General features: G+C 44.4%; 1 protein-coding gene across 3 annotated transcripts in view; it reads right to left on the bottom strand.

Annotated features, from left to right (window-relative positions):
- The window catches only part of LOC142564964 (tuftelin-interacting protein 11-like), a 34,492-nt gene that overhangs the window by 15,763 nt on the left and 1,879 nt on the right, over positions 1-16,850 (bottom strand). For 2 of the 3 annotated variants that reach the window (XM_075676187.1, XM_075676188.1), the window contains exons 4-10: positions 15,498-15,604; positions 12,898-12,955; positions 10,698-10,907; positions 7,406-7,556; positions 4,191-4,473; positions 3,101-3,248; positions 1,281-1,471 (exon numbers count right to left, since the gene is read on the bottom strand). In XM_075676187.1, the coding sequence (XP_075532302.1) occupies positions 1,281-1,471; positions 3,101-3,248; positions 4,191-4,473; positions 7,406-7,556; positions 10,698-10,907; positions 12,898-12,955; positions 15,498-15,604 (1,148 nt within the window). Of the gene's footprint in view, positions 1-1,280; positions 1,472-3,100; positions 3,249-4,190; positions 4,474-7,405; positions 7,557-10,697; positions 10,908-12,897; positions 12,956-15,497; positions 15,605-16,850 lie in introns of those variants that run through there. The other variant, XM_075676189.1, reaches the window with a different exon arrangement.

Raw genomic sequence — 16,850 nt, 5'->3', positions numbered from 1 at the left:
ACCAGCCAGCGCGAACATTAAAAAAAAGTCGGTAAGTTTCTTTTGAAGCTTGTTTGCTCCGTGAACCAAGAGCTTTCGCTCGAGTTGGGCAACGTCCAAAAGGAGCTCCTCTGCGTCGTCGCATGAACAGATGAAGTTCCGGATGCCGTCTATGTGCCGTAGCACCTTGGCAAATCTGGTAGGCACAGGCACAGCATCTGTGGTGTCCTCATTGTCCTCGTTCAATGTCGCAGAGGTGTCGGCACTAGGCAAAGCCTCCTCAATGGCATCATCCAGCGACACCTCGGTGCAGATCGCAACATTGTCGTCGGCCTCCACGTCCTCGACGAAGGTCGTGGTGAGGTTTAAACCCTCAAAATCGAGCGGCATCGTCGAGGTTGTTGCGTCCCCAGCACATGAGGCAGTGTCTCGCTTAAAGCCACAGTGCTTGAACAAGTTAGCGATTGTGCTTCGCAACACTGCGTTCCATGAATTGGCAATAAAATGCATGGCATCGAGCACAGTGATCTTTTTTTTCTGATCCAGGATTTGCCAGGATCGTCCTAAGCGAAGATTCGGGTATCTTAAGGTCCCGGTCAATGGTGGCTTTCGTGGCTCCATACCGCTTTTCTGCTTCCTCGATAATGTTCAGCTTATCGCCGAGTGACAGAACTGTCCGCTTTCGGTACATAATGCGTCGCGTTGCTCCACGCAACTCAAGACCTCCACTAAACGCTGGTTGCTAGGATTACGACAAAGACCTAGGCCTCTCCGCACTACCTTGTCGGCAATCTACTGCTGGGAAACTGGAAGGAGAGAAATGCTTCCCCAAAGTGACGAGAGGCTACGCTGTCGAGAAGAGAGGGAGAAAGTGGTTGTGAAGAAGAAAAGGTGCTATTTCAGCACAGCGAGCGTTGCGGGCGGCTGCTGGTGGAGGAGAGAGAAACGAACGATGAGACGAGGCAGGGAAGAAAGCTGCACCGGAGCGAACCGGTCAAGCGGTGTCAAGCGCTCCACATGCGGAGAGACGGAGCGAGAAAAGAGACCCACCGCACTTTTCTTTTCTCCGCCGTTCCGTCCTGCGATTCGCGAGGGTCGTCGCATAATGCGGGTCAGGCGTAAAATTTCGTCAGACAGCCGAGGTTTTTAATGCACTGTTTCTATGGGGTCTTCGCCTGGACTGCACTAATCCGTCGCAAAACCCGGGTCGTCGCAAAACCGGGGGACGTATAACCAGGGTTCGACTGTAAACGTCGAGACAAACAAACAAGGGAGGGCTCAGCCACAGCCGCCCAACTCACAGTATCGCTTGCCGCACTGGTGGCATCCAGGTCTCCCAGACCAGGTTGTGGTAAGGGTCCTCCTCAGGTGCATCACGGTGATCGTGCGTCCTGCTGCCATATATCTCAAGCAGGTCCTTCCACGTGCAAAATAGGCTGACGTGGGCATCCCGCTCCTTCAAGGGGGACCAATTTTCAAGCTCCTTCTTCACCTGGAGAGAGATAACAGCGGTTTTTCGGTTAATTAAACCCTTTAACTGGCAGCTCAATGATATTGACCTAACAAAAGCTAATAATTTGTTATCGCCATCGTCGCTTCACTTTTCGGGTGAAGCTGCAACTTTTTTATCTTGCCAGTTGACCCTTCCAGTGTAAGGTTTTTTCGGATGCGACGCACTTACAGCGTCAGGCTTCTTTTTTCTCCAATATTATGAAACGAACACAACGGTTTATTTTTGCTTATGCAAAAAGGAGAAAATGACACGGATAATGGCAAGTGCACTTTTGGTATGGTCCTCACATTATTATCAGGTGTCAGTGATATGGCAGGACAGAAATGCAAAAACATACTGGTACGTCAGTGACACCGAAAGGGTTATAGGTTTAACGAGGCACCCTTTCAGGCATGGGGAAGACGAATGTCTTGCGTCCTCTCTGCAAAACTTCGTCTCCGATTGCAGAACATTTCGAACCACAAGACACACACACACACACACACACACACACACACACACACACACACACACACACACACACACACACACACACACACAGACACACAATAGACAGTTCAGTACAGCCAATGAATCAAAGTTTAGAAGAACTTGTTGTTGGGCGAGTTGGTAGATATTAGCGAGCATTGTTTAACTGCGCGAACAAACGAACCACAAAGACAGCGAGGGACAAGGACGGGCGCAGTCCTTGTCTGTCCTTGTCCCTCGCTGTCTTTGTGGTTCGTTTGTTCGCGCAGTTAAACAATGCTCGACAATGAATCAAATCCAGAAAGCAAAACTGGGGCGAGGAGTGATGCCCCAGTGGAGGGCTCCAGATTAATTTTGACATTCTTTAACATGCGCAGAGGCATTGTTGCATTTCAAGTTCACCAAAATGCAGCTGGGAATGAAACCTGTAACCTCACGCTGAGTAGCGAGACACTATAGCCATTAAGGCGGAATAGGTGCAGAGCATACCTTTCCATTCAGCTGCCATACTGCACCTCTCACTTCAATGCAGAATGGCAGGGCTGAGAGGATATGCTTAACTTTGTTTCACAACTTCTGTGATCTGAATGGTAGTGTTTAAACCACAATCTTTTACTGTCACGCCCGCATGTGACAGCCAGCGCACTGAATTCCGACCCCACGTCGGCAATGCCCGAGCAGGGGCGTATTTTCGTTCTGTCAAGGGCAAAGACGCGCAAAAGCTGCATCGCGTTTGCCCAACACTTGTGCGCAAGTGAGTTGCGAGAGGAAAATCTGGGAACCGAGCAACTTGTTTTCGTGCATAATAGAAATAAATCAAGCAGCTGATTAACAGAGATGAACCTAAAAAAAGAAAGACCAAATGCAAACACTGTATTAATTGCAACACAAAAAAAGCATTCTTTGTGCCTCCCAATCAAGTAACGTCAAGTCACGGATACAACAGACATTTGCTAAAAATTGGGAAATTAGCAGGCATAGGCCCCCGCCACAACACAGGGGCAATTGGAGATCGCTGGGAGGGGCCTCCACTATGCAGTGCACATAAGATGGGATAATGACGATGACAACATAACACATGTAAAGCCAGGTGCACACGCCGTGGCCTTGGCCACATGGAAATCTTGCAACGAGCCTCACCATAGGGCACAGGAGTGTGATGGCCAAGTCCGAGAGCCCGTACATCTTGTACTCTTCGTAGAATTCGTCTTGCAATGTGTGGAACATGGTTGCGCACTCTTGTAACGTCAAAGGCTCTGGATGCTCCTCTTGGCTGCGATCAACCATCCTGTTTAAAAAAGATAAATCACGTCAAATGGGTAGTTAGCTGCAGTTAAAGGACAACTCCGGCAATTTTTCCGTGTCGACAGAGGTCGATGAAATTCCCTGGGTACATTCATCTGAACACTTCCGTCATGTCCTCAAAAAAGCAGATTTGAGAGTTGCACAGATTTTTTACAAGTGAATTAATTGCCTCGAACACCCTCCTTCCCTCATCTTCAGTTACAGACCACACTGTGTATGACGTCAGGAGTGTTCCATGCAGAGCATGCGGGGATCATGCAGACAACGGTGTCGAGAGCGTCGAGGAGTTTACGATCGTGAGCCGATTGGTGCATGCATGGCGTGAGAAGTTGCTGTCACGAGAAGTTGCGTCCTCAGCAGAGGTGCAAGAGTTGGGAGGCAAGTGATGTTGCGTTGTTGGCTGCCCCAACTTCAGCCCTCACCATCCGCACACACAGTTTGAGTCGACGCCGATCACATTCAGCCGAGGTTAAGCCTATGTGTCACAGTCGCATAGTTCATGAGTCTGCTGCTGGCGGACTAGAGTGATTGACCTGAAGCTAATTAAGCCATCAGGATGAAGAAAACTCCTTGTGTAGTTCAGATTTGACCGTACAGATTTGAAATAAACTGTTCCTCATATCGTACAGTGCACACAAAAATGTCACAAATGCTAAGACAGCGTGCCAAGCACGCCGTCTTAGCACAGTGTCACGAACGCTGTCACCCATAGATGCCGATGCATCTTGCACTAGACGCCTGAACTCTCATAAAAGTATCCCTAAAAGTGATTGTCCATAAATAATGTCCCTATAGTCATGCTAACGATCATGTGCTCCATACAATTACATTCATCTGCTTATGTATTGTCAATGCCTAAATACTTCTGCAAACTGTCAAAGTTTGTGCCAACTAACCAAGTTTCAACGCAGACACAAAAACTCACGTCTGCACGAGTTCACTCAGTTTCGCCAGCCTCCGCTCCTGCTTCTCCTCGGCCGTGATGAGCTCGTCAAGACGGTCCAGCTCGTGCCGAAGGTTGATGGTGCGGTCTTCCTCGTGCTTGGCCTCGCGGTCGTTCTGCACGATGCGCTGCTCCGTCATGTCGACCAGAAGGGTCAGGTTGTTCGTCAGCTCCGGCACCGAGAATTGTGATCCGACAGCACGCTTCAGCTCGATCTCCTCGCGTTCGTCGGGCCTTGAGTGCTGCTGGTGCAGCTCGTGATAACCTAGGAGATACAAAATAAAAAGCCAAGTCTCTAGGAAAGCCAGTGAAGATCAAAAGCGCTACGGAAGTTTGCAGAGGTTTTTGACAGATTGATTGATTAGTTTTAACTCATTGTGGTCAAGTGTTGGGCCCCTCCCGCGACACGAAAAAAAATGGGTTCCAGTCAGATGTCAGGAAGTGCTCGACAAGCCCCCATGCTCGAATTTGCCAATTATTTTTTTTATTTCGCTAGGAACGTTTTCAACTACGTGTACTTCGCAACGTCTACAGATGAGGGCGGCACTTTGTCAAAGGCAGTTGAAGGGATTTTTGCGCAATTTGCAGCATGAACCGCTTACATGACGGTGACATTTCCTGCGCATGCATTTTATGGGCGACACTCATGCGAGTTCAGTGAATTAGAAGACGATTTTAGTACCATGGATGAATACATCTCGCCTTCATGTAGTCAGCAGGTATCCTTGGATGAGAGCACTTAAAATAACGCGACTATGAGGATCACACAAACCTGTAGTAGGGGAGAGTGCTTTAAGCAGTACCACAGTGCTCTCATACTGCTGGGAGCACCAAGAATAAAGAAATCTTTCTTAAATAAGTTGCTTAATATGCATTTGTTTACCTGACCACCTTTCCTGCATGGCGTCCAAAATGCGCGAAATGGCTCGTGACTGGAACAACCATAAATGGGATGAATACTCATGACCACAAAGGGTTAAAGAAGTACTGGCACATATTTTAATTCTCATACTGTTTTAAATGAATGTCCGAACTCTATAAAGTTTAGAGTAAGAAGAGGAAAAAAAATACTGGCAACTCATAAGAGCACCCGAGATAGTTTACCATAATACATAATAACACTTCGTACAATACACACTCACTTCATTTCTGCGATTGAAACAGCTGCCATATGTCGATGAAGCGAGAGAGAAGCACACAGCACTCTTCATTATTACAGTCAACTCTCGTTACAACGGACCTTGATAATCCAACAGAAAACATCCGTTTTATCCGAAGTCCGTAATATCCAAAACACCACACTTCCGAAACTTTTGTCGCAATGTCTAACCACTTTATTGCAAAGAGTGAGTAACAAACATACCAAGTAAAAAACAAACAAAAAAGTTGCAGTTTCGACCAAAAGGCGAAGCATCGATTGCGATAGCAAATTAAGCAAGATAAGTGCGGCAGCAGCAAGAAATGAATTGACCGTTGTGCTGTCTCTCGCTTCAACACAAACTAAGCATAGAAAGCCCAGGGCATACGAAGCTACTAGCACTGGGTGAACTTTGTTCACATCACAGATCATTTTCAAGATAAGGCGCCCACGCGGCCGAGCACTTTGTCCACATTGCAAATCGCTTTCAAGATATGGCGACTGCACCGTAAGCAGCAGTCGACGGAGTAGAACCCCCTCTCTCTCGCCTACCCCTACCCCCCCCTTGCCTCGTGCGCAAAAGAAGACAGCATGTTTCCGCCCCACCATCCTCCCTGGCGTGCGCGATATTGAGCTGCAATCGTCAGCTGACCCTCGCAAGTCAGCTGTCAGCCCATGTCGATTGACACTGCAAAAGTACATTTTATGCACCTGATTTTGAAAAAAAAAATTGCCACTAATTTCGTCCGCTGTGGCTGATAGTCTGTTGTATGCGGGTCCATTGTAACAAGCGTAGACTTTCTTTTTTTTTTTATGAGTGATGTCTTAACACCAAGCTTATTGCAGCATGATGGCAACTAATTTTTCTCTCTCTGTCACGACGTCACAATAAAGTCTATGACGAGCATTTAGAGAACCAATTTAAGTATCAAATTAATGCATCTTGCATTTCCCAACCTTCATAATGGCGGAGTGTCATCATTTTAAGTGCTAAAAGTGTGTCACGGTAGTTTTTACAACTTCTCAAATATGTGTCGCTACTCCTTTAACATGCCAGAGCAACACCGGTGCTATGAGAGACGCTTAGGGAGTGCTCCGGAATAATTGTTACAATCTGGGGATCTGTAACAAGCACTTAAATTTGAGTACATGAGCGTGTTTCCATTTTGCCCCATCAAAATGAAGCCATCACCGTCGCTGCTGGGAAACGTAACCACTACTTTGTACTCGGCAGCAGAATACGATGGTCACTGAATTACCGCGGTGGGTAATTTTTTTACTGCTCTTGCTTTTGCTTTGTGAACAGCTATCCTGCCACAGGGCATGAGGTTTCGAGTATTACAGACTTTTGAACTACCATATTTACTGGTATAAGGTTGGCAATTTCTTCACCGACTTCTTACAGCGTATGAGCCTCACATAGGACAGACTTATGGTTACAGACTGCATACTCGAAGAGCACTTAGGCAGCTATGCACAATAATGCAGCCACTAATGGTTCCCTATAAAGGCTTTTATTCAGTCATCCTCATCATTTCTGTACAAAATCCCAAGAGTTGTTTCTCAACGCTTGGGAACTTGCACAGTTTACTTTGGAAAGCCTAGCGGATTTGGTTGGTTGTGGCAAGTCCTTCTTTCTAAGCACACCAGCAATGTACACTCCCATGTTGCTATGCACATGGATCACTTGGATTACTGCTCACTTGGAGCATGAGGGCTGCGGTGCAGTCAAGTGTTTCCCCACTTGATATCAACACCTGCGTGAAAGCACAATGCAGCTAAACAACATGCTGCAGCATGGCGGACAGCGTTGAAGTGCGCTGGATCTATGCCACATGATCCAGCAGGATACGGTGATGATGGCATCATCAGCAGGTCAGCAACTGGTGCGTTCTAGTAGCAGCTTGCACTAAATGACCAGCACGTGGGTATGTGCATGATGCTTAGTGAAACTGTCATGCTCTAACATGGCTGTGCGGGCCTTACGCAAGAAACTACAATAGGCTGCTGATTACACCCCAACAGGTTGGAAGGCACTTCTCAGAAGCAGTGTACGTACCGGACAGAACCCGCTGCTCTGGCCCAGTCATGTCGATCACCTTCACCTTGCTGAGCTTGCTCTGGGGCCCAGTGGGCGGTTTCTTGTAGACCCCCTCTGACTTGACCTCATCGATTGTCTTGTAGACATAGGTCACCTTCTTTTCACCCTCCTGCATGGGCAAGAGATCCAAATAGATGAATGAAAAGACACGAATGACTTCACAGTACAAAAGTCTTCTTTTTAATTTATATTTTAGAATGGCCTTGTTTGCACAATTACAGTAAAATTTCAATAATATGGCTTATCCAAATATTCAAAATAGATAATCATAAAAAATTTGCATCATCTGTAACAAACCGGAATCACAGCACCTTGGTAAAGCCAAGACATTCTTGTTTACTTATGGCGACTGGTTTTGCGTGAAGAAGTCCTTGATGGCTTTCTGGACATGGTCCGTCAATGTAGCCGAGCAGACGCCTGTATAAAACTTTGCAGATGTTCATTCATCTATGTTACCAACGGTCATTGCACGCAACTGTAAGTGTACTGCGCACAGGTCTCTGACAGGATCAAGGAAGACCAAGATTTCATGGCCGACTTCCCAACGATATGCCATGGCTGAACACCTCTTAATGCTGCTGGAGCTACTGTCGTCGACACTCCTCCCCCCTCCAACTCCAAAACAAAAAAAAGCTTTTGCCTTTACCCAAACTACAGTTTTAAATGCAATCAAACATGCAGGACACCCAAATTAGTTTTAAATGCAATGAAACATGCAGGATATTTAAGAATGTTTTACAAAATCGAAATAAAATATCGTAATGATGGCCAACAATGGCACAATTAGCACATTTACTCAACTCTAACACACACTTTTTTTCAATAAAACGGATACAAAAATTGCGTGCGTGTTAGGATCGAGTACGACCCTAAATCTGTTTTACCATATTGCCATCGGCATTTCAACATGGCCGCCTTGCACGCGCTTCGAGCCTAGCTGTCGTAACTTCATGTGCTGTAGTACGTGTCCGTCTTCCCGGTATTCCCGTTTTCCGCATTTGCTCTAGTAGCATGGAAGTGCCGACTGCGAAAACATGCAGAGTTCATTACGATGACGTAATTAAAAGGAAAGCGATCAGGTGTAGAAAGATGGACGGAAATGGGGCCGCATCACGGGCGTTCGGGGTTCCCGAAACTTGCGTGCGGGACTGGCACAAACAGGACAAGCTTTCTACTCCAGCAGCTGCAACGCACGGCGCGACCGCGCGATCCCTATGTTGAAAGCGATCTGCAGTGAAGACAGAGTCTACGCATCTAGGTGCACCGCGCTGTGTTCTCGTCACTTAGTGCGCGTTGGAGCGAAAGGCTGCACAAAGGTCAATTCACTTGCTCCTGTTACCACTCCGGCCCTGCAGCATTTTGATAGAAAGTTTCCGCGGTCAGTGCGTGAGACGTGTTCGTGTTTGCTTGTGCGCGTGACACCATGCTTGTTAATTTAGTTAGTAAGCTAATGTTTAAAAGTTTATACGGCCGATAAAACTACTATCCTTACTTTTCGTATAGCTGTCTACTAATGTGCTATCGTAATATAGATGCTTCGCCTTTCAGGCGAAACTGTGAACTTTTTTTATTTATTGCAACTTCAGTGTACTGGGAGTAAATCTTTGTTTTTCCAAATGAGAGAAAGTTGTATTCCTGCATGAAAGAATGAGGAGCGCGGTACTGTAAAGGACTTTTCTTTTGTTAGGTCGCGGGAAATGGGTGCGCATTACAATCGAGGGTGATTATTTTTCTCCTTTTTTTTTGGTCACGGAAAATGGCTGCACTTTAGAATCGAGAGTGCGTTAGAGTCGAGTAAATACGGCATATTGACTGCAAATGATGGCATTACAGTGAGTGCCACCAATGCGCTTGTAAGACTAGAAACAAATGTTGGCACAACGATGCCCGCAAACAATGGCACAACTAGAATAACAAATCCAAAGGAGAGCGACTGTATGTGGCACCAACAGTACCAGCCACCAAGGGCAAAATAATACTAATGACAAATGATGCCACAATGACAACAGCCAACAATGTGACGAAAATACCGACCGACCGACCACGCCACAGACACAATGACTGCACACACGGGATCGAGTGCTGGCTAGAAAGAGGTAAGAATTGTTTTCTGGCAAGGAAATGTGGCAACGACAAACACAGCGATGATACCTGCCGGGCATCACAAAAAGTTGGCGAAGGAACTCTTGACTGCTGTCACTGTAATAAGAAAACTAATACAGGAAATCGACGGGCAAATAAGAGATACTGCACGTATGCTTTTCCACATTACTAGGTTGCCCTCAGCAAGATGGCCGACTTCTGATTTACAGCGCCATCGAGGCAACCTTGCAAACAGCAATGATGTTTCTACTATCGAACATGGATATATCGAACTAAAAGGGTATCGTGAAATATTTCAATAATATTCAATATATTCAATTTCAATGATAATTCAATATATACAATATGCCTATCCGAAGCTTATCTGAAAGCTCGACACGTCACGGACAGCCTCTTGAGAATGTGAAAAGTGGGCATTTACCGATTCCATGCCCAGAGCCACTCGGTGAAAAGACTGAGTGCCATCCATTTCTCGTGGAGCATGTGTATTGGGCCGAGACCCCTTCTGCATTCTTGAAGCAGCTTGGTGATCCTCTTTCCGATAACGAATGATCGCAGCAAGTATGCCTCACTGCATGATGGAGTTCTTCCCGCTATTAGTATGCTTTGCCACAACCCACAGCTGTGCATCAGTAAAGCTCACTAAAGCAAATCCGGCATTGCGGAGTGCAAATAAGAACCTTCCTGCACGGGCCATTCGTATTCTGAGACGAGCACCTTGCTCCTTTTTAATGAATATGAATATTTCGTATCAACGTAAATGTCATTTATGTCAACATGAAGATTTCCGATGACACGAGAAGGAATTGCAGTTCCTTTAGGAGAAGCGCACTTGCAGGGGTGCAGCGTTCAATATATTGTTGTGGTGCTGAACGGGAGCTCGATATACACATAGTATAGAGCTACACCTTTATATGGTAGTTCCAAGGGGATGTTACAACTGTTCCAATATAGAAAGTACTTTGCTATATCCGGGTTCAACTGTCAGTAAAGAAAAGACGGTGACTAGGACAGCAATACCAGATCGTGTACTCCTGCTTTATTTTCAGTGTCTAAACGAGATGTGCGAGGAACTCCTCTATTCAATGTTTTGGAGTGCGAACATGTTTCCCAGAAACCTGCTTCTGCAACAGCTCTTCTGCCTTACCTTGCGTTTTCGCCACTGGTTAAGCTCGGGCTGGGCCCCTTTGCGACCTATAGACTCCTCAGCCGCTGCGTCGGCCGCCATAAGCTTTGGCCCTTTGGTCTCTGGTCCATATAGACCGATTGCTCCTTTGCCTTTGCGGACCTTTGCTTCGATGGGCGCGGAGATGCCCTGGAGGTCTCGGCCGAGACCTTTACCCGGCTGGTAGCCCATCTAGGAAACGAAAAATCAGTGGCGTTAAGCTCAGGCTCTGCCATAGAAAAAACAGCAACTGAACAATGTATTAACTGCAATTACATCGTGGCATGCTATGATCCACTGCTAAAAGGAACACACAGGTGGTATTCTGCCATCCAGACATGACACAAAGGCCCAAAGGCAAATTGTTCATGTATAAATGTATGTCTAACTACTTGTATCTGCCATGCTTTTCACACAAAGGCAAAGAAATATGCCAGTTATAGTGGCGTTATAACTGGTTAGACGTTTCCTTTAACAGTGGACAACAGTGTAGTGTCTGTACATGTAGTGGGTATACATCGTGTATACATTCTAAATAGGATTACTGTGCTATCTCTGATTAATTAAATGTGTACAGCTTAACGAGACCTATGTAGAGTGTGGTAAGGTAATGGTGATAGCTCATTCTCAATTCCAGCATGCAACCTGTGCTTTTTGAATGTAAAAATTAAAAAATAAATGAAGAGCACCTTTTGACATACTTCATACAGGACCCTTCCATGTACCTTTTATTTTAAAAATTTCCCGCTACTCTGAGTATTGTTTGTCCCAATATTTGTGCACTTGTGCAGATATTTTCACTGTTTAGCAATTCACAGTCTATTTCATTACCTATGATACATACAGTAAGTGCAACTTTCAGTCAACAGACACAGTAACTAACACTAAAACACTGTCCTAATTACTATGTCCCCCAGGATTTACAAAAAAATGCAGAACATGTCTTTGGGAAATTGAACTGCAAATTCTTTCTGGAACAAGTGCGGGTGAACAACGATCAAGTGCCGTGCTCTGCTATTTGCAGAAAGATCCACGGTACAGCTCTTTCTGGCTCAAACTTCAGAATGCTGTGCATAAAATAGCAGTAGCATTTGTCCTTGCAGGAATTGTGACTTGCAGACAGACTTATTGCGACTTGTGACAAAGCCAACATGATTAGCTGATAAAAATATGCATAAATTGTTCACTAGTACAGCTAAGTGGTAACATGATTTATGTCTAGTGGCAAAAAAGAGAGGGTGTCATTTCAATAAAAGTTTGCCAGAAAGTCAATGTGTGGCTGCTTTTTGAATGAACAAAGCTTCATGCCTGGAAAGTGGCAAACAGTAGCATCGTTGAGCACAGTACTCCAACATTTCATTACCATGCTTTTAAACTGTAACGGTCATCTCAACGATTATTTGAACTCCTATGTGTTGCTGCATTAGCCCTGAATAAGAAATTGTTTATATGTAAAGCACAGCCACAAGGGTAGTTTAAGCCATTAATATTTAGTCAGGCGTTAAACTAATAGTGCCACTAGTAGCCAACTTGTCAAGTGTAAGGTAGGGCTAGAAAAGCCAAATGTTAGGATATGCACCATAATTATGCACACTTTTCAGAACGTCAAAAACTCCAGGCTTGTATGCTAATCTTTGTTTGTTTGTTTTTTTCGTATGTCAAGTGCAATGAAACGCTTGTTGCACAACAGAAGAAAAAACTTAGTGAAAATAACAAACTTGCCACGACTATTTACAACCTAATTTAAGATAAAAACATGCGAATTTTTTTAAAAGTATAGTGATATAAGTTGTGATGATCCGAGACCACTAAAAGCCACTAAAGATTCAGAATCAAGAGCTGCTCATTTTCTCATTGCAAAAAAAAAAAAAGAAATGATTTTAAAATTCTTCAATAAAAAAGAATAACCTAGAAGCACATGCCAACTACTGTTCGTAACACAAGTGATAGTGAACCAGAAACCTCATACTGACATTTTTCATAGGTATTCTGTTGATTTCAGTGGCACAATTAACATATCTCAACGGCAAATCTTCCCAGATAGTGAAGCCTAGTGTAAGAGCAACAATCGTTTGCCACCTCAGCATGGAGGCCAGGCTTATAACGCGGAAAAAAAAAAAAGTTAGAAAAAGCGGCTTCAATCGATGATCACTCTGCGAAAATCAATTGATCAATCTCACACCTGAAGGAGTAACTTAGCTCCAATACCCTTCGTGTATTTCTCCCAGTTGCCGAAGCCCCTGCAAAGAACAAGAGAGAAAAGGGCACAGAGTCAAAATAGACTTTTCAGGAAAGCTCTTGGCGATTGACATGACAAACACACATTCATTTCCTTTTGAGGTAGAGCGAGAAAAGAAAACTATACAGTGCAATCAAATCATACCACAAATACCTTTAACATTCAGTAAAGTTAAAGAAACTATAGTAAGTTCATTAAAGAAATCACAAATGGTGGTATGAATTCTGGAAAGCGTTTATACTGGGCAAACTTGAGACTGCCTGCAGAAGGCACAGATTGCATAGCTTAAGAGTTCTAAACCTCAAGAACCATTTTGGCATCATTTGTGGCCATAATTGTTGGCTGTCAAGGTGTTAAACTGCTAGAGTTCTCGCAGAAAATATAACTCATGGAACACATCTGTAGTCTAGTACCTTCCCATCCTTGGCACTTAGGCTAGCAATTCATCGAGAATGTCTTCAGAGCAACAAAGTTGCCATTATTAAATAATAATGAGGTTTAGCATCACAAAACTGGACAGTAGCTTATGATGCATGCCGTAATGGGGGACTCCAGATTAATTGCGACCCCCTGGTGTTCTTTAATGTGCGGCCAAAGCAAGCTACGCGATCACTTGAGCCATTTTGTTGCTAACAGAATACTGCTGTCGAAGCCAAGCCCGTGACCTTGCACTTGGTAACAGAATGCCACAGCCAGTGGTTACGCGCACATGCATGGAGAATCCCAAAACAGTGCAATGAACCCTCGTAAGCAACTCACCACAAAAAGAGTGCTAGATAGGTCATCCTGCTCTCACAAGCGAGAAGAACAATTCTAAAGTAAAACACTACGCAGGCAAAGGCGCGCACTTCAAGAGGACCCCGAAGGTGTAGATATAACAATTCCAAGTGGAACAAAATAAAACAGACAGGCATGACCTTGGCAGGTCAAACAGCGATAAGATTTATTTTAGCTTCCCCTGTGGGTAACGCACTCCTTGAAGGTGGAATACGAGTCATATCACTAACCTGACAAATTCTTTAATCGTTGATAATCCATTATTACATTACGCACAGATTTCTTTTATTTGCTTATTCGCGTTTGTGAAGTTTGATCCACTGCTAAGCACGGTACATTGGTGCTAAGCGCCAATGTACACCATGCATTGGGTGCACCTTGAAGAACCCAAGGCATTCAAAGTTAATCTGGAGTACCCCTCATAACCAGATCATGGTTTTGGCACACAGAACCCCAGAATTTAATTTTTAACTTTCGACACAGCCATTCATCAGTGGTGCAGTATGCTGTGAACCTAAGGGATTTGTTGAACATGCGTCACATATTTCACAATTACTGCCGTTAGCAATACCATTACAGTTATTAGTAACAACACCTTAGTGAGGCCTATGCATTGCTAGTAATGTAGTGAGTAAAAGAGGCAATTTCGAGCGGTTACTTGGCATTTCTGCACTTCATGCACTTGTCACTACACTGGTGAACGCATGCAACCGCTAAGCACATACTATTGGATAATAATTATTATAACTGATGATATAATAATATGCCAAGAAGAAATATCAAAGCCAGGGTTGCCATGTTTGGCTACAACCCCTGATAGCCACAAGAATTTCAACAAAATTTGAAATCACTGCAAGCTGCTGCAGTAATACAATAAAATTATGTTAGTATTAATTGCATTTCACGTAAAGAGTAACTTTTTGCATAATGACGACAGCATTCAGACACCTACACTCCGTATTACTGATTCTGTCTTCCGTGACATTGAAGTCTGATGCCAAGTCTTGTTAGAACATGTCTCTTCATTGACTATCATGAAAAGCAGGTTTTTATGTCCCTGTTTGGCTACTCTCTTGGCTATGTCTCTGATCTACGGCCAAGACAGGTTGGTTTACAGCTACCTTTGGAAATTTTGTGGCTACTTGCCAAGTAATGAAGTTGGCAAGCCTGATCCTGATACTGCATTAAGATTGCAAGTGACTGTTGAGAAACGACTCTTGATGCAGACCATACATAATCCTCGATTTTGTCTATGGTCACAGCTACCTTGAAAATGCTGGGCTGTACAAGGAAGTGCTTTCTGGCTGTTGTGCACAGCAGTGCCAAAGTGACACATTACTCGAGCACTGAACACATCAGTGTGAAAATGTTGCACTCTTGCAAACTAATCCTCAACTGGAGCGATTCGGAGCATAGGCATGCTGCACCAAATTTACACGAACTTGACCTTCCTTTAAGTCCGACCGCGTTGAGGAGACCAGAAAACTGCCGACTTTTTAACCCCATTTAAAATTTGAATTATGGACTATTCAAAACAACTGCCCATGTCCGCCAAGGTCAAATTGATGAAATTCTACCACTGTGCTAGATGCCCAAATACAGCGCCTTTTCTTAAATTTTTCAACAGCAAAAATTTAGCTTGGACCTGGTCAATTTACCATGACAGGGCCTTAGTGAAATTGGAGCACGGTTACCTTTTACGATGAAAATGGAAAAAAAAGAAAGAAAATGTGAAAGCTTACAGCAAGCTCAACGCAACAACTTACCCTTCAGCACCTAGCAGGCCATGAGCAACACCGCCACGGCCACCCGCGAATCCAGTCTTCTTGGTTTTCGCTGGAATCTTAACTTCCTCTTCACTGCTCGATGCATGCTGAAACAGAAAAAATGGCCAAACATCACAAAAGAAGCACTGCCATATGAATGTAATGTAATGTAATGCCATATGAATGTACGGATTACTTGGAGCGGTAACACATGGGCAGCAGCCACGCGAATGTAGCTTTCTCTTCATAGCCACAGAAAGTTGTCCGCGAGTATAGATGCCGACATGATGGATACCAACGCACGCAAAAGTGACCAAGAATGTTACTGGTGGCATATTAGAAACGCCCCATGTGGTCTATGTGCACCAACAAGCTTGTATTTTTGCAATTCCTCTTATCTCAAAATTTCTTTTAGTTTTTACAACTTCTAGTTGACTGGAGTTTACTGTATGTGGGTATGCTGAGAGATGTCCTCTTGCCCCCACAAGCTGGCACCTCTTGCTCATGCACGCAATGTATGATTAGGTAGTACGCATGTTGATAAACTGAATGTGTAACTCCTCTTTACGGTGTGCGATCCACAATGGAGTCACCTACCTGTTGCTGCACGGAGACAAAGATTACACACACCAAGCTTTTGTGTGAAGAGCCTCTCCTGAATACAACACTCAGCTTGTCACAGATTGAAGCAAATATACATGGTTGTGACTCACAGACATGAAAACACAGAAATCGCGAGAGACATGTGAGTGAGAAGTAAAAGGAGCCCTTGCAGTTGTAGTTGAGATCGCAAATGTGGCCACACTGGAGGTGACGAAAAATACAAGAAAAAGCACACGGAAAAAAAAAAAGAAAGGATCAAAAAGGGAGCATTATGTACCATAACAACAACGAAATTTTAGAAGGGCATACTTTACAAAAGGAATTCATGCACACCGCGGTCGACGCCACTAGTAGTGCAACCTTCCGGGCGCTTCAGTCAACTTATGCAGAGCTGCTCTAAAGGACCTGTGGCTGGTACCTAACTGACAAGCATGAAAGGACAATAGCTTTAATGTCGATAAATTTAAGCTTAGATGGCTCATCCGAAGCAGTGGCATAGCCAGAAATTTTGCCACCCCTGGCTACACCACTCGCCTGAAGTAAAAGGAATATTCTGCAGAGGGGGAAAAAGTGGCAGCAGGAAAGGAAAAAAAAAGATCAATTGTTTCTTGTTTGTTACACAGAAGTTTTGGAGAAACTAGATAAAAAAAAGTACAAATTTACGCAAACTCTACAGCAGATGCTTGATTATGTCACCTTGCTTGGTCATGAAAGGCATTTGATTGTGTTCCATGCAAACTGTAGGCATAT

Source organism: Dermacentor variabilis, chromosome 11 (genome assembly GCF_050947875.1).
Source record: "Dermacentor variabilis isolate Ectoservices chromosome 11, ASM5094787v1, whole genome shotgun sequence".
NCBI classification, from domain to species: domain Eukaryota; kingdom Metazoa; phylum Arthropoda; class Arachnida; order Ixodida; family Ixodidae; genus Dermacentor; species Dermacentor variabilis.
Note: the sequence above shows the minus strand (reverse complement) of the source record. Positions and strands in the feature narration are given on the sequence as shown.